The sequence below is a fragment of the Pimephales promelas genome, chromosome 21 (genome assembly GCF_988280905.1).
Source record: "Pimephales promelas chromosome 21, fPimPro1.hap1.1, whole genome shotgun sequence".
In the NCBI taxonomy this organism is placed as follows: Eukaryota; Metazoa; Chordata; class Actinopteri; order Cypriniformes; family Leuciscidae; genus Pimephales; species Pimephales promelas.
The window spans coordinates 9576068-9600158 of NC_142789.1; the positions used below are offsets into that span (position 1 = coordinate 9576068).

The 24091-nt window shown below is 42.0% G+C and overlaps 1 protein-coding gene, 2 long non-coding RNA genes and 1 pseudogene across 3 annotated transcripts in view; 1 reads left to right on the top strand and 3 right to left on the bottom strand.

Annotated features, from left to right (window-relative positions):
- LOC148970126 (uncharacterized) overlaps nt 1-24091 on the bottom strand; it is a 182804-nt gene that overhangs the window by 115868 nt on the left and 42845 nt on the right. The window lies entirely within an intron of this gene.
- The window catches only part of ghrh (growth hormone releasing hormone), a 78999-nt gene that overhangs the window by 33105 nt on the left and 21803 nt on the right, over nt 1-24091 (bottom strand). Inside the window, exon 2 of the mRNA XM_089125063.1 lies at nt 12847-12951. Within this exon, the coding sequence (XP_088981189.1) occupies nt 12847-12951 (105 nt within the window). The remainder of the gene's footprint in view (nt 1-12846; nt 12952-24091) is intronic.
- Nucleotides 926-4051, bottom strand: LOC148970128 (uncharacterized). The gene is made up of 4 exons (XR_016148552.1): nt 3863-4051; nt 3307-3391; nt 1342-1416; nt 926-1257 (listed from the first exon to the last, which is right to left on the bottom strand). It is a non-coding gene; the product is annotated as an uncharacterized LOC148970128 (long non-coding RNA).
- LOC148970129 (uncharacterized) lies at nt 4994-10454 on the top strand (annotated as a pseudogene).

Consider the following 24091-nt stretch of genomic DNA (forward strand, 5'->3'; position numbering starts at 1 on the left):
GCCACGAGCATCCATCCCCATCCTTTCCGAAATCACTGCATAGAATGTAAATGTAGTCCTCGTCATACTTATTGATGTGGTCCGCAAGCAACCTGTATCTTGTCCCAAAACTCAGCCCCGACCATTCCGCTATAAATAGCGGATCACTTCCACCATCTTGCAAGTCCCTCCAGACTTTTGTATAAAAAAAATCCAATCTCGTTCGGTAAACAACAAATCGGGATCTTCTGTCATATTCGTTGTAAACCGTTCGTCCCCGTCCACATTACTCAGTCGGACTTCACGGTTATGGTTGTCGAAATTGTAAATGCATGCACGTCCATCTGACAGCTGAAAAAAATATTCCACACGGACCAATGGTTCGTGAAGAAACTTCGTTAATGACGGTCCTCGTTTTTTCCTAGGTGCTAGAGTCAGATCCGCCATAGCCTCATCAATGTTTCTTTCAGGAGTCTTGGGTTCGGGTGCAGTACACTGTAAAAAGAAAAGGTGCCTGGAGGAACCTTTTGGGGTTCTTCACTTTGCCACGCCGGCGGAACCGTCTGTAGATCCTCTAGGAACCCTTTAAAAAAGGGCCAGTTCTCTGAGGAACCACCCAGGTTTCCTGAGGAACTCTTATATTAGGCACTGCATGGAACCGCTTTGGGTGCTTCCAGGAACCATTTTTTATTTATTTATTATTATTTCATGTTGTTACTATGATTAGCGTTAACTTCTATTATTATAAACAAACTGAACCAAATACAAGGTAAGAATTGTTTATTAAATTTTAGATCCATTTTAATACATACACTTCCATGCACTCGGGAAAAAGAAGCTAGTAATAGATTAATATCAATGAATAGAATACACAAACAAATAGTATAATACATACTGTAAGCAACATGAATAATGAACAATGTACAGTATATACAATAGGGTATACAAGAAAAGGGTATACATCTCAACAAAATGCATGGAAACACATCACATTAATAATAATAATAAAAAAAAAACAATTAAGTTAAGTTGTGTCAATGGACTTTTTTTGCCTGTGTAATTTCACAAATTTGACCGCACCTTTACTTGCTGAAACATAAAATGCAATCACTAATAAAATCTCAACAAGGGACATGTGAGGTTAACGAATTAGAACAGTACAATTTTCCGTTTGTTTTTCCTCTTTACTGGTGGATGGTCCAGGCACTTCAATGATTTTCAGGTCTACAGGAGGATTATTTTTCTTGTTCAAACTTGTATTTCAGCTTACCGAGGTGCCTGCAAAGAACCAAAATTACTGTCAGCAGTGTTATTAAAGTGATAGTTGTGAACTGAAAATAATTTCCTTGTGACATTCCGAACCTGTTTGACTTTCTGTCTGTGGAACCCAAAAGCAGATCTCAGGCGTAATGCAACCACAGTCATCATTCAGTTACACTGCAGGAGACAAGCAGAACAAAACTGTGTAAATCATTCATGAAACCATTCTTATGTACACTTGTTTAGTTCAATTCAATGCAACAATTTATGTAAAAATTGTTAAATATTGTGTTAATCTCCAAAAATGTCACAGAAAAGATCATAAAAATATGAAAAATTAAATTGAAAAATTGGTCCACAACTCATGTGTTATGAGTTGTGTTGCAAGTCTTCTGAAGCCATATAATAGCCTTTGTTTTTTTGTCTAAAAAGACTACAGTTAAATTTTTTTTATATTTAAATGCAAATGATTAAAGGGGAAATGAAGCAGTGAATCAAGTTTACATCACCGATTTGGCACCAATAATTCTATATACATTTTTTCTTATACAGTTCCTTAAAGGGGAAATGAAGCAGTGAATCAAGTTTACATGATTTACTAGATGGATTTCCAATATAATCAACAATTATATAAGAAACATTACAAATGTAAACATTTAGAAGAAAAAAAGAAAACAACTTTGTATCTTTCGCCGCCAGGGCGCCGCCATTGTGCAGTTGACGTCACGGGGTTGGTTGGCTCAAGTTTAACTGGCTCTGGGCACTGAAAATCGCGACATCAAACTGTGTTTACACCAGTGTTTTGACCGCGAACGACTAATGTTAGGTACAGTCATTAGACAAAAAGACGACTTCTCATGTTATATGTTGACAAACTGCACATAGAAACATTGTTCGCGATGTTTGCCGTCAGATATTCCCGTCTCGTCAACATGTAAGTTAGCATGTAACGTCCATATTTTCGCAGTGGTAGTGCTAGTAGCTACAGCCTACATACTAGGAAAAAGTGTCTCCGCTCTGACATCCTTCAGGGAAAGCATCGCCGCTTCCACACGTCTACCTCCCGGCACAGCATGGTAAACGTGCGCGCCGGTGATGCAGAATTGACCACGCAATACATGCTCAAGATCAACCTCTTGACAACAGATGGACTCTGACACGGAGGGCATCGAAGTAACGCTACAACAGCCACACTGACACCTGGTAAGTTAGCGTTGCAAACCCGCTCTTCGCCCCAAACCACCACCGGCTGTTCTACATAGCAACGTAACTTAACATTACATGGTGATGACGAGACGGGAATAAGACATCGCAAACAATGTTTCTATGTGCAGTTTGTCAACATATAACATTAGAAGTCGTCTTTTTGTCTAATGACTGTACCTAACATTAGTTGTTTGCGGTCAAAACACTGGTGTAAACAAGTCAAGTCAAGTCAAGTCACATTTATTTATATAGCGCTTTTCACAATACAGATTGTATCAAAGCAGCTTCACAGTGATAACATGTAAGTAGCACAACACAGATCAACAACATTGCTAAACACTAAATAAATAAATAACCCCAACTGAGCAAGCTCAAAGCAAGCCAAAAGCAAGGCGACAGTGGCAAGGAACCAAGGAACCTGTTTATGACAGTGGCAACAACATAAACACAGTTTGATGTTGCGATTTTCAATGCCCAGAGCCTGTTAAACTTGAGCCAACCAACTCTGTGACGTCAACTGCACAATGGTGGCGCCCTGGCGGCGAAAGATGCAAGGTTTTTTCTTTTTTTCTTCTAAATGTTTACATTTGTAATGTTTCTTATATAATTGTTGATTATATTGGAAATCCATCTTGTAAATCATGTAAACTTGATTCACTGCTTCATTTCCCTTTAAGGAACTGTATAAGAAAAAATGTATATAGAATTATTGGTGCCAAATCGGTGATGTAATTTTTCTGAGTGACATGAATGAGATTTAAGAGCCTGAAGGAATATTTTTATAGAATAACTGATTTAAAAACACAAGTACACAGTCAAACAAAACAAATTCACACAGAAAAGTTCATAGTAATAAAGTACTTGTAGTGTGGTGCCGGTAACTTCCTCCTGTAATTCAATGTAGCCTCTGAAATGTTCAGATGATTTTAGAAATGCAGTGGTTCTTCTGAGGAAACAAAAGAACAAAGTTGATTATATCCATTCACAACATAATAATTATTGGCCAGTAAAAGGCTTTAAAATGGTTTTTGAAAGAATCAGGGCACCTGTAGTAGGCTAGCAGCTAAATAAACAAAAACAGACCAAACTAACGCCTATCCACTTGTTATTCATAACGCAAATGACGACAGTCGACAGCAGGAATTAGCTATTAATACGTTATATCAGCAATTTGAAGACACAGTTGTACAGAATACATTTAAGTGAATGACTAAAACAATCTAAGACAATAAGTCAATGATTTTCATTAATTCTTAGATTAGTTAGCGTCGCGGCTCAAACCTTCATACCACATAGGTAGGTAGCCTATGTGCAATAAACGAGTGGTAAACTCTGTAAGAACGCGTGTTTTAGTTTATGTGTTTGAATATATAGTGAATAGACTCAGTATTTATATTTCTTTGGCGAGTTTACTAACCTTGTAACGGAGAGCCGAACAAACAGCTGAAGCTTTGATGAGAGGAGCCGTTACTTTCAAATCCGACGACGATCAGCTGATCTGTGTTGCGCGCGACGCGCGAGCAGCGCGAGGTTCACTGAAGCGATAACAGCAGATGAATAGCAGCAGTTTCGTTACAGAATAAAACTGTTCTCTTCCTTCTTCTTCTTCTTCTTCTTCTTCTTCTTCTTCTCATATGATCATATTATCATTATAATTATTATTAGACATAGCTTACTATTTTTTTGTCGTTGTTTAAGTTTTAAATGAATCAATAAAATAGGCCAATACTAATTAAATGTAAGTATACTAGCTGCATCAGAAATATAATTTTCGATATATATATATATATATATATATATATTAGGTATAACAATACTTAAGTATAACAATAATATGATAATAATAGTATTATTTAATAGTATTATAATAGGATAATAATTGTATTCTGGACTCACAGAACCATTAGGTTCCTCCAGATGCTGACTTTAACATAAGAGATCTTCCAGGAACCATTTAAATGTTAAAAGATCTTACAATAACCCTATTATAGCATTCAAGTTCCTCTAATTTCCCCCAAAGCACTTCGAGGTCTCATGGTAGTGAAAAGGTACCTCCAGAACCTCTGAAATTAATACAAAGTGCTTCAAGGATCCCATAAGTTCCAGCAAGAACCGCTAAGATTGTCAATGCTCCTCCAGTAACCCCAACTCTATGAGAAAGAGCTTTGAGGCACTTAAATTGTGTTTTTAGGTTCCTTGAGTATCCGACAGGATATTTGAGGCACCTTTAGTTTTTACAGTGTAGCCATTATAGACGAATACGTTTTCTAGTTAAACCACAAAAAGTGAGTATTGAGCTTCTGGCTTTTAAAAACAGCCTCTGTCAGAGTATGGGAGGAGTTTACGTGTGTCTCTATGAAGCGAGTACCAATGCGTCGTGCATGCGTCTTCTACGGGGCATGCGTCTTCTTCTAGGCGTTGAATAGCGCGCCTCATTGCAAGGCATTAATTCTCTCATTTAAGTTCATACTCTGTCCTAAACGGACGTTTTTTAAAACAGTCCGCCGTATGACGTTGGGGGTGGGCGTGTTGTACATGTGGATACCGCATGCACAAGGGGTCACGTGATGTGGGAGTGTCGTGGGAGGAGTCTGTGTGTGGTTCCGTGCACACATTCAAACAGTCACTATCGTTTTCTCCCGTCGAGGTGAATGGACGTGTTTCGTTGGGCTCCCCGGAATTACGTTTACACAAGTTTGAATCGGAGGACTTTTGGAATATCTCTAAAGTTTTGGACACATATCTTTTGGATAAAGCGTTGCTGTTGGATCTTTAAAACAGGATAAACGTAAGTCTGCAATGAAAAACTTTTCATGTAAAGTCTTGTTTGACTTTTTCTGTAAAATGACCGGTCTTTGACTTTTTGCATTTTTAAACTGCTTTAAAGGTTGTAACATTTACAGATGTATAAAACAGTAAAGACACGTGTGTTTTAATATTTTTAAACGATATGTAATTGTATGACTTTTGTCCGTATATATTATTATTGTGATTGAAGACTCTAAAACAACTTATTTTAAAAATGCATGGATGTAACGTTAAAGACTTGCACTGTATCTATAAATGGGTTAATAGATTTAAACATTATACATGTTATGTGAAAAGTAATACTTTTTTAAATGTATGATAGAAATAGGTCTATTTGTTTGATATAGAACTTATAAGAATTTATATGCTTTATTAAGAAAACATAACTATTTACTTGATATAAGTTTAATACATACGCTTTTAGATGTTTTAAAAAACACAATTTAATGCTCACGCTAAAGATACGTGTATTTTAACTTTATACAATATTTTAATACTTTTTAAACGTGTAATTGTGAAAGGAGCGATTTTGTTCAGATATGTTATTTTTGCGAAATAGATGTTTTATATAAAATGGAGCAATTTACTAAATAGCGTGTAAAGGAAAAGACTCCTACCGCGTCTTAATGATATAAATTGACTAAAAACGGGTTTTAAACACTGTTTTGTAAACGTAAGTCTTTTAAAAAATAAGGGTTTAGAAAAACAGTTTTCGGTAACACTTTATAATAACTACACGCTAATAATCATTAGTTAAGCATGAGTAAACCATTAATTCATCATTCATAAAGCATTAATAGACATTAATAAGCAGTTCATTAATACAGCTATAAATGCTTTCTTCTTGATTTAAAAGCATATCTATAATTTGTTTAATAATTGTATTTTCATCCTTTATTAATGATCAATTTATCATTTATAAATGAAGAATTGCATTTTTTATGAACCAGTTATTTAAGAGTTTTCAGTGGTTCATACGATTACTTAGAGCGAGTAAGTAAATGATTAATAAACTATTTAAATGTACATTCATACATCTTATTATTCAGACATATAGTGATGGTTACTTAATGTGTTAATAAATGCTTTATTAACATTTATTAATGCTGTAATTAAGGGTTAATTTGGGTAGTTATAAAGCATTTAGTAGTGGTCAGTTAACTATGTTCGTGAGCTCATCTAAAGTGAGGACTATTCATGCCTTGTAAAGCATTTTTAAAGGCTGTGAAATATTTCTGTGTTCTTTATCACTGTGTTGTGTTTGTTACATTTTACTGTTTAGAAGATTGGCGAGTCTTTAAATCACCTTTATAAATGCTTTACAAGGCATGAATAGTCCTCACTTTAGATTAGGTCACAAAAATAGTTAACTGACCACTACTAAATGCTTTATAACTACCTGTATTTACTACATTTACTTACACTTTCTAAGTGATCTTATGAATGACTGACAACTCTTAAACAACTGGTTTGTAAATAATGTTATACTTCATTTAGAAATTATTAATTGATCATTAACAAAGTATGAAAATACAATCATTAAACGCATTATAGATATGCTTATAAATCAAGAAAAAAGCATGTATAGCTATATTTATAAACTGCATATTAATGTCTATTAATGTTTTATAAATGATGAATTAACTGTTTACTCATGCTTAACTAATGATTAATAGTGTGCAGTTATTATAAAGTGTTACCCAGTTTTTTGTAATGAAAAACCCACTTGTTTGACTTTTTTCTGTAAAATGGTCGATCTTTGACTTTTTAATGCATTTTTAAACTGTTTTAAAGGTTTTTAACATAAAATGTATATGAAGCCTTGTATTTTTAATGAAACACTAAAAATGTATTTTAGAAAACTTTTTTAATAGAACACTAAAATATATTACAACGTTATTGTATTTGAAACTTGTAATATTTGTTATAGTTTGTACAACTTCAAGTCTGTGTAAAAGATTTTTCTTTTAATAAAAATCACTAAAGCTATCTTTGTTTTATGTCGTCCTTAAAGTTTGAAAATGTATTGTTTTTCCACCATCGTGGGGAAAATTCCCCACGATGGCGTGATCACCCTAAAGTGAAGTGGTGACAAAATTTTCCCACGATCACGTGATCAGTCCAGAAGTAGGGTAGTGGTGAGGGGTGGTGGTGAGGAGTGGTGAGGGGAGACCGTGGGAATTTCCCACGGTGTACATACAGTTCATAAATGGGAGGGGTGGGCCATTATTTTATGGGGGGCAATAAACCTGTCAGTTTGATGGGTTATGCCGCACATCCTCTCTCTAATAATTTACCATGACGATGATAAATTAAAATCCAAAAACTAACGAAAGCACACTGACTGACGAGCGCTCTCACTGAACACCAGCCTGCTCTCCACTGAGCCGAGGCTGAGGCTCCCTGATATGACGTCAAATGACGCGATGTTGAAAAAAAAAAACGTTTTTACTAGCAGTCCAAGAAACGCTCACTTTATCTTCTAAATTAGTGCCCTTATGTTGTTTTAAAACATTTTAAATCCTGCATTAACTTTTCATATGGTATTTTCATACAAGGTTATCTATAAATTTCAATTTTTTTTTTTTTACCTGCAATATGCTCTTTAAGTTCCGTATCAACTACAAAGTACTACTACTGACCTATAAAGCCCTAAATGGTTTAGCTTCTTTATACTTAACGGACCTTCTTTCACCCTACAATCCTTACGATCACTAAATTCAAGGCTTCTGGTCATTCCAAGGATATCTAAGTCCACCAAAGGAGGGAGGGCGTTCTCGCATTTAGCTCCAAAACTCTGGAATAGCCTTCCCGATACGGTCCGAGGCTCTGACTCGCTGACACAGTTTAAAACTAGATTAAAGACGCATCTCTTTAGTCAAGCAATCACATAATGCTTACCTTTTAGTCCTCTGTTATGCCATACGGAACCGTTTGCCACTGAAACTGCTTAACGCACCAGTGGGGCTCGACAGCCTTTTAGACAAACGGGTCGGCGAGTATGGTTGGGTTGCGGAGAGTTTGGGTTGTGGAGAGTTTGTGAGATAGTGGTTTTCTAACACCAACTCCCGTATAATGGAAATCATTATGAACATCAGCTATGGTAATTATTTCCCATCTGCCTTTCTGCTGTTATCTCGGAACGCTTGTCCCGAGAAAAATGGCGTTTGTCAGGTCCAGTTTTGTATCCAGCCTCTCATGGGGATTTCGGATGCCCCAACGCCTGTGAGGAGACGACTCAACGCCGGTGATATGTTATGGCGCCGTTTTATATATAAACAATATTTATATTCAGTATTTATAAAACTTGTCCATGCTTTTGTATCATCAAGGCTGGACTACTGCAACTCTCTCCTCTTTGGGATTCCTGGCAAAAGCCTTCAAAAATTACAATACATTCAGAACAGTGCTGCAAGGATCTTAATGAGGAAAAGAAAAATTGAACATATCACTCCGATCCTTCACTCTCTTCACTGGCTTCCTGTCTCATACAGGATTAACTATAAAATCATCCTACTTACCCATCAATGCATCCATGGCAACGCTCCCCCCTACTTAAAGGAACTACTCACAAAGCAAAACTCTTCACGTAATCTCCGAAACAAGGTCCTTCTTCAACCACCGAGAACTAAGCTCCGTACTATGGGGGATCGAGCCTTCTGCTCAGCCGCACCGCGTCTTTGGAATTCCCTTCTAGAAAACCTAAGGGCTCCTCAAGCCATAGACTCTTTTAAGAAAGGACTAAAAACCCTGCTTTTTAAGCAAGCATTTTTTACCTCTCGCTAACTTTTTAATTTTTCTTCCTGGTTTTTATCTTTGTTTATACTCTGTAGCACTTTGGGATTGTTTTAACTATGAAAAGTGCTTTACAAATAAAATATATTATTATTATTATTATTATTATTATATAAACAATATGAATGTTAGCCAGAAGAGAACTGACTGAGCCTGGGTTCTCCCAAGGTTTTTTTCTCCATCCAATCTGATGGAGTTTTGGTTCCTTGCCACTGTTGCCTTGCTTTTCGCTTGCTTAGTTGGGGATATTTAATATTTAAAATTTAACAATATTATTGATCTGTGTTGTACGACTTTCATGTTATCACTGTGAAGCTGCTTTGATACAATCTGTATTGTGAAAAGCGCTATATAAATAAATGTGACTTGACTTGACTTGACCGGCTCTGCCTCTTGAACAGGCACCGGCTCTGGCTCCGCCTCTTGAACAGGCACCGGCTCTGCCTCTGGCTCCGCCTCTGGAACAGGCACCGGCTCTGCCTCTTGCTCCGGCTCTGGAACAGGCACCGGCTCTGCCTCTGGCTCCGGCTCTGGAACAGGCACCGGCTCCGGCTCTGGAACAGGCACCGGCTCTGTCTCTGGCTCTGGAACAGGCACTGGCTCTGCCTCTTGCTCCGGCTCTGGAACAGGCACCGGCTCAGGAACTGCAGACACCGGCTCAGAAACAGCCACTATAACAGAAATGCTCACAAAGACAGACACAAACACAGAAACAAACACTGGGTCTGGAACAGACATTGGCCCCAGCTCTGGAACAGGCACTGGCTCTGCCTCCAGCTCTGGATCAGGCATTGGCTCTGCCTCTGGCTCTGGAACAGGCACTGGCTCTGCCTCCAGCTCTGGATCAGGCATTGGCTCTGCCTCTGGCTCTGGAATGGGCACTGGCTCTGCCTCCAGCTCCGGCTCTGGAACGGGCACTGGAACGGGCACTGGCTCTGCCTCCGGCCCTGGAACAGCAGACGCTGGCTCCGGCTCTGGAACAGCAGACACTGGCTCTGGATCTGGAATAGCAGACATGGGCATGTCCAGGATCTGAGCCAGACGCTCTAGATAGTCTAGGTCCATGAAGGCAGATGGAACGTGAACAATCCCTGACTGGGCAGATGGGACGTGAACAGTCTCTGACTGGGCAGACGGGACGTGAACACTCTCTGACTGGGCAGACGGGACGTGAACACTCTCTGACTGGGCAGACGGGACGTGAACAGTCTCTGACTGGGCAGACCGAATGTGAACAGTCTCTGACTGGGCAGACGTGACGTGAACAATCTCTGACTGGGCAGACACGGGTCTCCTTCTCTTTCTCCTTCCTTTCAGACGGATTTCTGCCACCTCTGAACTGGACAAAACCATTGACGAAGTCCCAGCGCTTGATGAGACCAGTGGTGAAGCCTCAGCTGCCCTGATCTCCTCATGCCTTCGTGCACATCTCGAAAAATATTCCAGTAACGAGATGCCACTCTCTCTCTCTCAGTGGGAGAAAGCTCGCTGTACGGAATCCACATGGTGACTGGGGACGAGATCTTCCAAAAAAATAAAAAATACCGCTGGATTTAGGTGTGATGGAGTCGTTCTGTCATGAACACACACAGGGAACAGGAAATCCAGTTGCAGTAGTTTTAATTAAGGGCAATCCATCTCGTAGTCCAGGCAAGGTTCAAAGTCCATGTTATCAATCCAAATAAAAATAAAAAAACAAAACAAGAAACCGGCAATGAACACAGACCTCCAAAGTGTGGTAACATAAAACAACGACTCCGTACACATACTAACACAGACAGGGAATATATACACATATCTAACAAGACTAACACAGAACAGCTGGGAACAATGATTACGGGGAACAGCTGAGTGCAATGAACTGATGAGTGACAGTGACAGACAGAATGCTGGGAAATGATGTTAAATGTGAAGGACACCGTGAGAACGAGGACCTCTAGTGATAAACAAGGGAAACACAACCAGACACTGTGACAGATCTGTACACCATCCTCCATTGTTTCAACAACAGTCGGTAATGTCTAGAAACATAAGTGTTCTGTTGTGGGATGGGATGTAATAATGACATACATAGTAGTTTTCACTTACTTCCGACATCAGAGCCACTGAAAATACAGTGGATGTATTGTATTTTGGAAGTTTAAGGCCCTGTTTACACGAGAACGCTCGCGGATGAAAACGTAAATATATTTTATCGGATGTGCCTTTCGTTTACATGGCGATGGTGTTTTTGAGGCTTAAAAACGCAAAAAAGTGAAACCACCCTCCAGAGTGGAAATTGAAGACGCTCCACTGCCGCATTCCCGTGTAAACAGTAAAAACGCAAAAGTCTTCTTTGAGTTGAGTCTGCAGTGAAGGTTGTACGCAGGCGCGTGGACTTGGTGTTGTTGTAGTATCCACTCCTATAGCCGCCTGAAGTGCATAATACATTGAATTTCACACACTTTTGCGTCACCATTTGCACGCGGATTTCCCACACAAAACACTCATCTAAATGCAGAATAAGTGATGACGCAACACCACTTTTGCGTTTTCTCTTCAGAATCGTTTCCGTGTAAACATAGCCTCAGTGGCGCCTTTCCTTCGTAAATAAGTTTGTTTGAGCGAATCATTTTCTGACTGACTGTTTTGTGAACGAGGGTCAATTCAAAGCAGGTCTTGCTTCAAAGTTAATCCTCAAGTGTGAATTTTCCTTTGTGACGTTTGTGATCCAACGTCACCTCCAGTAAGTGTATTTTATGATTTGTGAGCAAATAGTCATTTCAGTCGATGTCAGCCAATTCAACAAATGCGTCTAAAGTTGTCGTCATCGTCGTAGGATGTCTGTGTATACAATTTAAACCTTGTTTGTATAGTGTGTAACCACACGTTTATATATTTTTAAAGATATTGTATTAAAAACTGCATATATTTTCTTGCCATCTTCTCACATTTGCCACAGAAGCACCTGTATGACAAGTAATGTAAACATGACACAACAGGTCCCTTGCATAAATGTAATTTCGCTTGTACGTAGCAAACTTTATCAGAGTATGTGTTTGTAGTTTCAAAAAATTGCGCCAACATTAGTGTTTGTGTGTCTGTGTGTGTTTTTTGCACATCCATAATTGCAAAGGGGACACGATTACAACTCTATAAATGTATCAAATAACCATACCGAGACGTACTGGTCCATTCTCATTTGTGTTTATTCTGCTGGAGTCTCTTCGTCTTCTGGGTCTGATCAGAGACTATTTATATGTTCCGATTCAAACATGTACGGCTGAATGACATACAAAACAGTGGGTCTCTCACTCTTTAGCCATTCTGCTTAGACCGAATGCCATAGTTATGCAAGTTACGCCCTCATCCAAAGGCAGGGCGGGAATATGTATTCGGTGCACACCAAAACAGCTCTTTTTAAAACCTGCCCCAAAAATGACATTTTAAAATGGTTATAATAAATTAACTGTGGGGTATTTTGTGCTGAAACTTCACAAATACATTCTGGGGACACCTGAGACCAATATTACATCTTGTAAAAAGGGGCATAATAGGTGGCCTTTAACAAAAATTGTACTTACTGTTGGGCCAATCCTGCTTCTAAATAGATAAATGGTTCTTTATTTATTTATTTATTTATTTATTTCATTGTTTTTAGTAGCTATGGCTAGTGAAAGTGTTAAACCAATGGTAAGCAAAAATTCAAACTATTAGAAAATAAAAACGTTTTTTATTGTTGAGCCATGGGTGAATGAATGAATGAATGAATGAATGAATGATTGAACGAATGAACAAACGAACAAACGAGCGACCAACCTAAGCTCAGCATCTGGTGTGTGCAGCAGTGAAGTGTCTGATGTCAGCTGCATTGGATCCTCAATAGAGGAGGTCATCAAGATCGCAGCCGCTCGCTGACCAAACCTAACAAACACACAAAGCACTGTGTTTATCACTGTTACATTCATAAGATGTGAAAATACTCTATAAGATTAGGTAGAACAAGTGTTCTTTAACATACAACCAAAATGCTGGATGCTTTGGAGACTTTTTTAGACAGGAGCTGTTTTAGGCATTCATGTGTCTGTGACAAAAAATGCAGGAGGAGTAGCGTGCCAAAGTTTTGTCTCGGTGAATAGTAATCACAACACTAGAATGTACATTTCCAGAAGAAAATGTGAAGTGGTGCTTGCAGTGGCAAAACTCACCACCCGGTTGCTAGGGTGTTCTGGGTGGTTGCTAGGGTGTTGCTAAGGTATTCTGGATGGTTGCCAGGCGGTTGCTAGGATGTTGCTCGGTGGTTGCCAGGGTGTTCTAGGTGGTTGTTAGGGTGTTGCTAGGTGGTTGCTAGGGTGTTCTGGGTGGTTGCTAGGGTGTTGCTAGGTGGTTGCTAGGGTATTCTGGGTGGTTGCTAGGGTGATGCTAAGGTGTTCTGGAGGGTTGCTAGGCAGTTGCTATGGTGTTGCTAGGTGGTTGCTAGGGTGTTCTGGGTGGTTGCTATGGTGTTGCTAGGTGGTTGCTAGGGTATTATGGGTGGTTTTTAGGGTGATTTAGGTGGTTGCTTTGGTTTTTTTGGTGGTTGCTATGGTGTTACTAGGTGGTTGGTAGTGTTCATATATGGGTACTATAGAGTTTTTATAATGTTCATGGCATGATTTAGCACTTAGCGAATCAATATTAGCATGTAGCTATTCACAGCTAGCATGTTTAGCATTTTGAAAGGTCTGTGTGCTAGCATGAGTGAAAAGAGCCAACCCCCATCTCTATATTATGTTTTGATGCAGAGATATAGGTCTTACAAAATGGTTGCTAGGGTACTCTTTTTGGCTGCTAGGGAGTGGCTTGGCAGCTGCCAATCATGAAGCTCCAAAGTCAATGTGAATGTATAAACCTACCCCCATTTCTATACGATGTTTTAATGCAGAGATATAGTTCTTACAAAATGGTTGCTAGGGTACTCTGTTTGGTTGCTAGGGAGTGGCTTGGCAGCTGCCAATCATGAATCTCCAAAGGCTGCTTGTCAGTTTGATTGATATAATACAACTCCCATGCCTCTCTGACATTCAGAATTGAAGATATCCCTATTTAGATTTTGGTTGCTAAGGTCCTCGATAATGGTTGCTAGGGCGTGGCCAGAATTTGTTGAGGTGATTCATGATTGGCTGTTTGCTACCCTGAGTCAAACGAGACCACCCTTGTGTTTCTATGACACTTCTATCCGGAGATATCCCTTTGATCTCTTTTAATGGAAGTCTATGGGAGTTGTTGCTAAGTGGCTAAATGGTTGCTAAGGCGTGGCTTAATAGCTTCACAATGATCCTGAGAGACTGATTGGTCGTCTGAGTAAAATGAGCCCGCCCCCTTGTCTCTATGACACTGTGATCCAGAGCTATGTTCAATACAAAATCCCTATGCAATTGACCCTTCGCTAAGCCCCGCCCTCCCTAGTTACTGTTGCTACGCCTGTCAAGCTTTCGCGGCTGGCCCATCTATTATAGAGTGGATGCACCCGGTATCAGACATTTAAATGAGATAATTAGTAATTTTCAGCGAACAAGTGAAATATCTGAGAGAGCAAGACAAAAGGGACAGTATGCATTCAAGGGATATATTCACGACATCCTATGCAACCGATTAGAGAATAATTTCTTAAAAATTGAAGTTAAAGCCTAACGTTATAGTCCCAGCGCAAGCAGCAGCGCCTCATATGCTGACCGTTCAAATAAAAAACACAAATTGAGGAACAGCTATGTTCATACACAGCAGGGTATGTGAAAATAATCTTAATAATTATAAATCAAACAGCTTATCAATAAATCTTGTGAAATAACACTAATACCGGGAGAGCCGCGATCGGATTGGATTAAGTAGTAAGGGGTAACGTTAGTAGAACGTTGATTAACAAAATGCTGAAATATATTTAAAGTATGTCAGTGAGCCTTTGTCTTGTCTCTTTAATCGTCTCATTTTACGTTATATCATTATGACCAAAGAACCGTCAATATTTCCAAGCAATAGTTTTTGTTAAGCATGTCGACATTTACCAGAATGGGTCTCGCACATAGATGCTAGATCACACCAATCATTTTTCAACTTGGCTTTTAGATTTTCTGGAAGGAAAACAATTCCTCTCCCCCGTCCAAACTTTAAGTATACCGGTGTCAGATTTGCACAATCCATACGCACAATGCTTCAGCATGTTCCCTCGTTCGAAAGCTTGCCAGACCTCCCGCGCATAGTTACGGTTGCTACGACATGATTGGCCAGTGGCGGTTTTCGGGCGTGGCTTAGCGAAGGGTCAATTTACCATAGTAGGAAAAACACATGCATTTGATGGGACGTCCCTCACCATAGTAAGTCAATGGGGAAAACTTTGGGCAGCTCCTGACCCCCAGGGGTGCAACTTTTACCCCATTGTGAGGTATTTTCTTAAAGAGCCTGCCAGCCTCTTCAAATGTGGCAAATCACACGTTTTTCCGAAATCGTTGTTCGGAGCTATGAGTCAAGTCAAGTCAAGTCAAGTCACATTTATTTATATAGCGCTTTTCACAATACAGATTGTATCAAAGCAGCTTCACACTGATAACATGAAAGTAGCACAACACAGATCAACAACATTGCTAAACACTAAATAATCCCAACTGAGAAGCTCAAAGAAAGCCAAAAGCAAGGCGACAGTGGCAAGGAACCAAACTCCATCAGATTGGATGGAGAAAAAACCTTGGGAGAACCCAGGCTCAGTCGGGGGCCAGTTCTCCTCTGGCTTACATTCATATTGTTTAAATATAAATATTAAATATAAATATTGTTTATGAATCAAACGGCGCCATAACATATCGCAGGCGTTGAGTCGTCTCTTCACAGGCGTTGAGTCGTCTCATCACAGGCGTTGGGGCATCCGAAATCCCCGTGAGAGGCTGGACACAAAACTGGACCTGACGAACGCCATTTTTCTCGGGACAAGCGTCCCGAGATAACAGCAGAAAGGCAGATGGGAAATAATTAGCATAGCTGATGTTCATAATGATTTTCGTTATAACTCACAAACGCTCCGTAACCTCAACTCTCCGCAACCCAACCATACGCGCCGACCCGTTTGTCTAAAAGGCTGTCGAGCCCCACTGGTGCGTTAAGCAGTTTCAGTGGCAAACGGTTCCGTATGGCATAACAGAGGACTAGAAGGTAAGCATTATGTGAATGCTTGACTAAAGAGAAGCGTCTTTAATCTAGTTTTAAACTGTGTCAGCGAGTCAGAGGCTCGGACCGTATCGGGAAGGCCATTCCAGAGTTTTGGAGCTAAATGCGAGAACGCCCTCCCTCCTTTACTGGACTTCGATATCCTAGGAATGACCAGAAGCCTTGAATTTAGTGATCTTAAGGAACGCGGTGGATTGTAGGGCGAAAGAAGGTCCGTTAAGTACATAGGTGCTAAACCATTTAGGGCTTTATAGGTCAGTAGTAGTATTTTGTAGTTGATGCGGAACTTAATAGGTAACCAGTGTAGAGATGATAAAATCGGTGTTATACGATCATATTTTCTTGACCTAGTAAGAACTCTAGCAGCTGCATTTTGTACTAACTGTAGCTTGTTTATTGAGGATGCAGGACAACCAGCTAATAAAGCATTACAGTAATCTAGTCTCAAGGTCATGAATGCATGAACTGAGTCGTCAAAGTTTGTCTCAATGTTAAGTCTATGGGATTTTTTTGAAATTTGTTCGCCCCCGATCTCTTATAAAAGTCATAGGACACTTCTCCTCAATAGGCCGCACGATTTGATGCCTCATTTATGTGTCTGTGAAAAAAACTGTGGATGTAGGAGTGCGCCAAACTTTTTCCTGGAATAGTATAATACTATACTAGTTATACTAGTAATACTTTTTAATTTTTGGGGAGCTCCTGCCCCCCAGGGGTGCAACTTTTACCCCATTGTGAGGTATTTTCTTAAAGAGCCTGTCAGCCTCTTCAAATGTGGTAAATCACAGGTTTCTGCGAAATCCTCGCTCAGAGCTATGAGTCGCCAGAATTTGTCGTAATGTTAAATCTATGGGATTTTTTGGGCCGTTTTTCGCCCCTGGGGCGACCATCGTACCCCCGATCTCTTAGAAAAGTCATAGCACACCATTCCCGAATAGGCCGCACGTTTTGACACCTCATTCATGGGTCTGTGACAAAAACTGTGGGAGGAGTAGCGCGTCAAACTTTTTGGCCGACTTAAAAAACACAATAGTAATAGTGTTGCCTTGCTTTCAGCAAGCACCACTAATAAATAACATTGGGGTCAATGGGGAAAATTTGGGCAGCTCCTGCTCCCCAGGGGTGCAACTTTTACCCCATTGTGAGGTATGTTCTTACAGAGCCTGTCAGCCTCTTCAAATGTGGTAAATCGCAGGCTTCTGTGAAATCCTCGCTTGGAGCTATGAATCGTCAAAGTTTGTCGCAATGTTAAGTCTATGGGATTATTGGGAAATTTGTTCGCCCTTCGGGCGAACATCGTACCCCCGATCACTTAGAAAAGTCATAGCACACCATTCCCGAATATTCCGCACGATTTGAGACGTCATTCATGGGTCTGTGACAAAAACTGCGGGAGGAGTAGCGCGTCAAACTTTTGGGCCGACTTAAAAAACACAATAGTAATAGTGTTGCCTTGCTTTCAGCAAGCACCACTAATAAATAACATTGGGGTCAATGGGGAAAATTTGGGCAGCTCCTGCCCCCCAGGGGTGCAACTTTTACCTCATTGTGAGGTATGTTCTTACTGTCACGGTGCGGGTTCAGGCAGAAGAACAGGCGGAGATCAGAATCTCGATAAGAGACATTTAATTCCAGAAACAGGCAGGAAGACGGGATATACAACGCAACATTCAACATTGACCGACAAGGACAGAATGAAACAGAGGAAACTAAATACACAGAGGAATCAGGGTTGATTGGGGTGAACACAGGTGAAAATGATCATGACAGGACGAGGAACAGGTGGCTGATTGGGGAAGTGAGTCCGGGAGAGGAACAAAAGGATCCGGGGAAGTGTGGTGCAGATGACGGGACCAAACAGGTGAGGACGACAGACTGTGACATTACTCCCCCCTCCCGGAAGGCGTGGCCTCACGCCATAACATCAATGGGGAGGGGGGGGGCACCCTGGAGGCTGTGGAGGGCGTCGTCAGGAGGAGACAGCCCCCCAGGGCGGAGCAGGATGAGGGCGAGGCCAGGGCGGAGCAGACTGAGGGCGTGGCCAGGGCGGAGCAGGCTGAGGGCTTCCCCAGGGCAAAGCAGGCTGAGGGCGTGGCCAGGGCGGAGCAGGCTGAGGGCGAGACCAGGGCGGAGCAGGCTGAGGGTGAGACCAGGGCGGAGCAGGCTGAGGGCTTCCCCAGGGCAAAGCAGGCTGAGGGCGTGGCCAGGGCGGAGCAGGCTGAGGGCGAGACCAGGGCGGAGCAGGCTGAGGGCTTCCCCAGGGCAAAGCAGGCTGAGGGCGTGGCCAGGGCGGAGCAGGCTGAGGGCGAGACCAGGGCGGAGCAGGCTGAGGGCGAGACCAGGGCGGAGCATGATGAGGGCGAGACCAGGGCGGAGCAGCTGGAGGGAGGACCCCTGGTGGAGCCGATGGTAGTGGGGCTGACAACACCAGGGGGCCGACTGACAGGGGTGGAGCGGATGGGAGAGGAGACCAGGGTGTAGCTGAGGGACAGACGACGATGGGTGCTGAGGAGGGACCGAGGGAGCAAGGGGACACCGCAGGCTCAGGTGACAGAAGTGACGACAGGGGCACAGAGGGCTGACGGGTGACTGGAGGGAGTGAGAAGTCCGACAGAACCGGGGGGGTGACCTGACGGTGCAGAGCAAAGGGAAGGAAGTCCAAAGGTGAAGGGAGGATGACGAGGGAACGAAGGGAGTCCGGAGGGTCGAGGGAGCCTGGTCGAGCTGGTGGACTGAGGGGCCATGGAGGAGCTGAGGGAGGTAGGAGCCACGGGGGAGCTGATGGGACAGAGGGCCGAGGAAGTGTCTCAGAGGAGGAGGTGTGAAGCGAAGACCGGGGATCCAAGGACCAGGCTGGGTCAGGGGAGCTGGAGGGCAGGAGAGCAGAGGGAGGACAGATGAGAGGAGGCGGGAGAGGGAGGCTGGGTGGGATCCTGGTCTCGGGCTCTGGCTGGACGGTCTCGGGCTCTGGCTCTGGCTGGACGGTCTCGGGCTCTGGCTCTGGCTGGACGGTCTCGGGCTCTGGCTGGACGGTCTCGGGCTCTGGCTCTGGCTGGACGGTCTCGGGCTCTGGCTCTGGCTGGACGGTCTCGGGCTCTGGCTCTGGCTGGACGGTCTCGGGCTCTGGCTCTGGCTGGACGGTCTCGGGCTCTGGCTCTGGCTGGACGGTCTCGGGCTCTGGCTCTGGCTGGACGGTCTCGGGCTCTGGCTGAACGGTCTCGGGCTCTGGCTCTGGCTGGACGGTCTCGGGCTCTGGCTGGACGGTCTCGGGCTCTGGCTCTGGCTGGACGGTCTCGGGCTCTGGCTCTGGCTGGAGGGTCTCGGGCTCTGGCTCTGGCTGGACGGTCTCGGGCTCTGGCTGGACGGGGCTGGACGGAACCAGCGAAGAGATCTCGGGCTCGGCGAGGCTGGGCGGAACCAGCGGAGAGGAGAGCTCGAGCTTTGGAGGGGTGCTGGTGACTTCCTCCACCGTGAATGGAGACTCACAGCACACCAGCACCCACTCCACACAGGCGGCGAAATCATCTGGACCGTTCCCTGGGAGGCGTGCCCGGGACCGCTCGCTGAGGCTGGCGATGTAGAACTCACTCAGCGAGTGGTCAGAATAGTGAGTGAGGCACGCCAACTCCAGAAAATCCCTAGTATGGGATTCCAGGGAACGGTCTTCCTGATCAAGGCAGAGCAGAGCCACTGCGGGAATGTCCATTTTTCTTCTTCTTTTTTTTCTTTTTGGGTCGGTCAATCTGTCACGGTGCGGGTTCAGGCAGAAGAACAGGCGGAGATCAGAATCTCGATAAGAGACATTTAATTCCAGAAACAGGCAGGAAGACGGGATATACAACGCAACATTCAACATTGACCGACAAGGACAGAATGAAACAGAGGAAACTAAATACACAGAGGAATCAGGGTTGATTGGGGTGAACACAGGTGAAAATGATCATGACAGGACGAGGAACAGGTGGCTGATTGGGGAAGTGAGTCCGGGAGAGGAACAAAAGGATCCGGGGAAGTGTGGTGCAGATGACGGGACCAAACAGGTGAGGACGACAGACTGTGACACTTACAGAGCCTGTCAGCCTCTTCAAATGTGGTAAATCGCAGGCTTCTATGAAATCCTCGCTCGGAGCTATGAATCGTCAAAGTTTGTCGCAATGTTAAGTCTATGGGATTTTTGGGAAATTTGTTCATCGTACATCATATAGAAAAGTCATAGCACACCATTCCCGAATAATCCGCACGTTTTGAGACATCATTCATGGGTCTGTGACAAAAACTGCGGGAGGAGTAGCGCGTCAAACTTTTTGGCCGACTTAAAAAACACAATAGTAATAGTGTTGCCTTGCTTTCAGCAAGCACCACTAATAAGTATCTAGGATTACAATAGTGTTGCTTTGCAAGCACCACTAATAAGTATGGAGGATAACAATAGTGTTGCTTTGCAAGCACCACTAATAAAGATTTGAATTTCAAGAGTGTGAATGCTTGAAGCATTCACACTAATAATAAGTATGGAGGATAACAATAGTGTTGCTTTGCAAGCACCACTAAAAAGTATGGACAATAACAATAGTGTTGCTTTGCAAGCACCACTAATAAATAACATTGTGGTCAATGGGGAAAATTTGGGCAGCTCCTGCCCCCCAGGGGAGCAACTTTTACCCCATTTGGGAGGTATGGTCTTACAGAGCCTGTCAGCCTCTTCAAATGTGGTAAATCGCAGACTTCTGTGAAATCCTCGCTCGGAGCTATGAATCGTCAAAGTTTGTCGCAATGTTAAGTCTTTGGGATTTTTTGGAAATTTGTTCGCCCCTGTAACTTTCGTTACAGTACTTGAGTAGATTTTTCATTTTTTCTACTTTCTTGAGTATAATTAAATTGTGGTACTTTTACTCTTACTTGAGTAAAATAAAAATAAAGTATTCAACTTCTCTACATTTATATTTCATAAAAAGTACAAAGTACTTTGACAAAGGTGCCGACCTATTTTTTACAGTCTATGGTGCCGACGGAGCAACAGCGCAAGCTGACATTTGACAGACACATTTCAAAACCACTGCGGTGGAGCTGCGCTTCAGCCAATAACAGACATATCTGAAGCAGTTCAGCCAATAACAGACAGGTCTGACTCAGGTGCAAAACCAATCAAAACCTCCAGTTCGGCTGGGGGGCGGGGCGTTCAAACCGCGCTTTGATATTCAATCACTGGCGCTCGTGTTTGAATCAGCAGCGGTAACATTTCAATTTTTCAGTGAATGTAAGTGAGTATTCTGCTCATATTTAATTATGGCAACTACTGAAATGGGTCACATCATTGATAATACCAGAGCACTGAGCAGCTGAAGTAAATAAAAAAGCTCGGCTCATAACATGGACGCGGTTTGCAATGGACGGAGCAAGAATGTAAGTGTCTAAAATACATGCACATAGTTCAATTGGTAAAGCTCTCCCTGTTTAACAATACATTTAAACTAAATATACGAAGCAAACTTTGTAGCTGAAAAAAACAGTGAAATATGATCGCATGATTAATCTGTCAATCAGATGCATGTAAAAGTGTAGTTCGTTCCTATAGCAACAGTGGGCTGCAACATCGAGATACAGAGTTAATTTTTAAAACCTTTAATAACTGGTTGGACCCCATTTGAAACGAATTAATTTATAGAAATAAAACGCAGTGATAAGTACAGAGCAGTTAAAGTAGGCACATTTCCATCACCCTTCAAACTGAAATTGCCAATTGAAAATAGCCTACGCAAACAAGTCCATTTCGCAAAAACTCCGTGTCCGCAAATAAATATTTATGATCATCATCATTATTGTAACATTTTATTAGGCTGCATATGTAGCCTAGAATACACTATCTATACACTGTCTATACATAGTGTAGAATACACTCGATACAGATACACTGTAGCGGCTGTAGACCAGGCAAAATTATATTTGCACCCGCGAGAGACTAAACACTGGGAGAATGAATGCACTGCGACGCGCAGAAACAGTTTCACACAGCGATCCACTCATTTATTGCTTCTTGCACATAAAATACAACTGGTAGCCAGTTATCAATTCATAAGTGCAGTGTGAGTGCATAAAGTGCGGTCAACAGAAAGTGTTCGCTCCCAGGCTCACTCCCTCTCTGTCCAAGCCCCCATGCTCAGGTGCACAGGTGTAGCAAACAAATACATGCAAGAACCACATCACTTCCGCCCCAGCCCGGTAGACACGCCCACCACCTACAATCTGAGTGCAGTACTGAATGAATGAGACCATAAAACCATAGGAGACTTACAGTTGGCTCTTACAATATCATTTAAACTTTTAATGATTATACTATGAAGTAAGATTAACACTAATCAAACATATGGAATGTCTCCGCTGAACCGACAAACACAATGCATGCCTTTAAAGCGAGGGGGATCACTTGTGGGAGATCTTAGTAAGACATTTACTTTTGAAATGAACGATAAAATAATTTAATTTATATACTTTTAAATGAACAATGTTGTTCAACTTCAACTCAGTTAGTGTGAAATGTTATATTTGTAAATTAATAATTGCACATTTATTACCATTTCATTTATATACTTTTGAAGATCAAAGTTTTTCAACTCTAGTCAGTGTTAAATAATAATAATTTTGTAAAATACTAGATGTAAATTTATAACTATTTTCATTTCAGAGAGGTCTAAAGTAATTTATTGCCATTTCTTACACATAGACAAACACACGCACACACACACACACACACCACTCCGGCCATGCATGGGGGAGAGAGAATCACAGGGAGATCTTCACAACTTTAAACTCATCTTTTGTAAACCACATAAAGTATTGTATGGACATCTTAGGAACTACTTTGTCGACCAGTTGGAATAGTAAGATGGCTTTATTTTTGATAGACTGTTAGTCAACTTATAATCTATAAAACATGTTGTATTATTTTACAATGAATGATAAAGCATTTTATTGATATTCTTTTTAAATGAACCGTGGTTTTAACTTTAGTTAGTGAGAAAAAGTTTTAACTTTTTTCTGTTTCAGCAGAGGATGCAGGAATGTAATGCAGTCACAGACGCACACACACAGACAGAAAAACACAGGCTCACAGATGCTGCTGTTGATGAGAGGGAGAGAGGTTTTTCACATCTTGATGGAAATGACTGATAAAGTAAGATGCTTTTTTCACATTTAAATCTAAATGTTTTTTCCTTATAATCTATAAAACACGGTTTCATTTTTTAGCTCATGTAAGATTTTTCTCTGGGTGAAGGAATGTTCAGCCATCTCATAGCCTCACACCCCGACTGTCACAGAGGCCGAAGGCCGGTGAGAGAATCAGAGGGGGATCATCAGCACTCAAGTAACATACGGGGATACGGGGATTATTAGAAAATTATTCCATCAATGCAACGGCAGGATGGGATGGGGAATTCTGTAGAACAGAGACCACCCATTTTATAGACGGGTTTCTGGTATGGGAGGGGGTATCACAGCTACATAAATGATAAAACCAGACAACTGTCAACCGGGGTCAACCTGTCCATTTTGATCGATCGCTTCCTGGGGTCACTAAGGGGGTAAAACCACAGATGTTCACACACATGTTTTTTTGGATTAGAAAAGGTCAAAGGTTAATCGATATCCCAGACATGGAATGTCAAAGGTCAAAGGTTTATGACTACTTCAAAGATGGAATCTGGAAGGTCAAAGGTCAGCTCCGCCCCCTGTCCATCAAAAAAGCAATAAATCATTTTGACACAAGCTGTAGGGTTAACTACTTATGTTCCCCGCGATGCTGCCAGGGCTAGACTCTGGCTCTGGACGGTTGGTTTGCCATCAAACACGGACACGTCTAAACCTGATC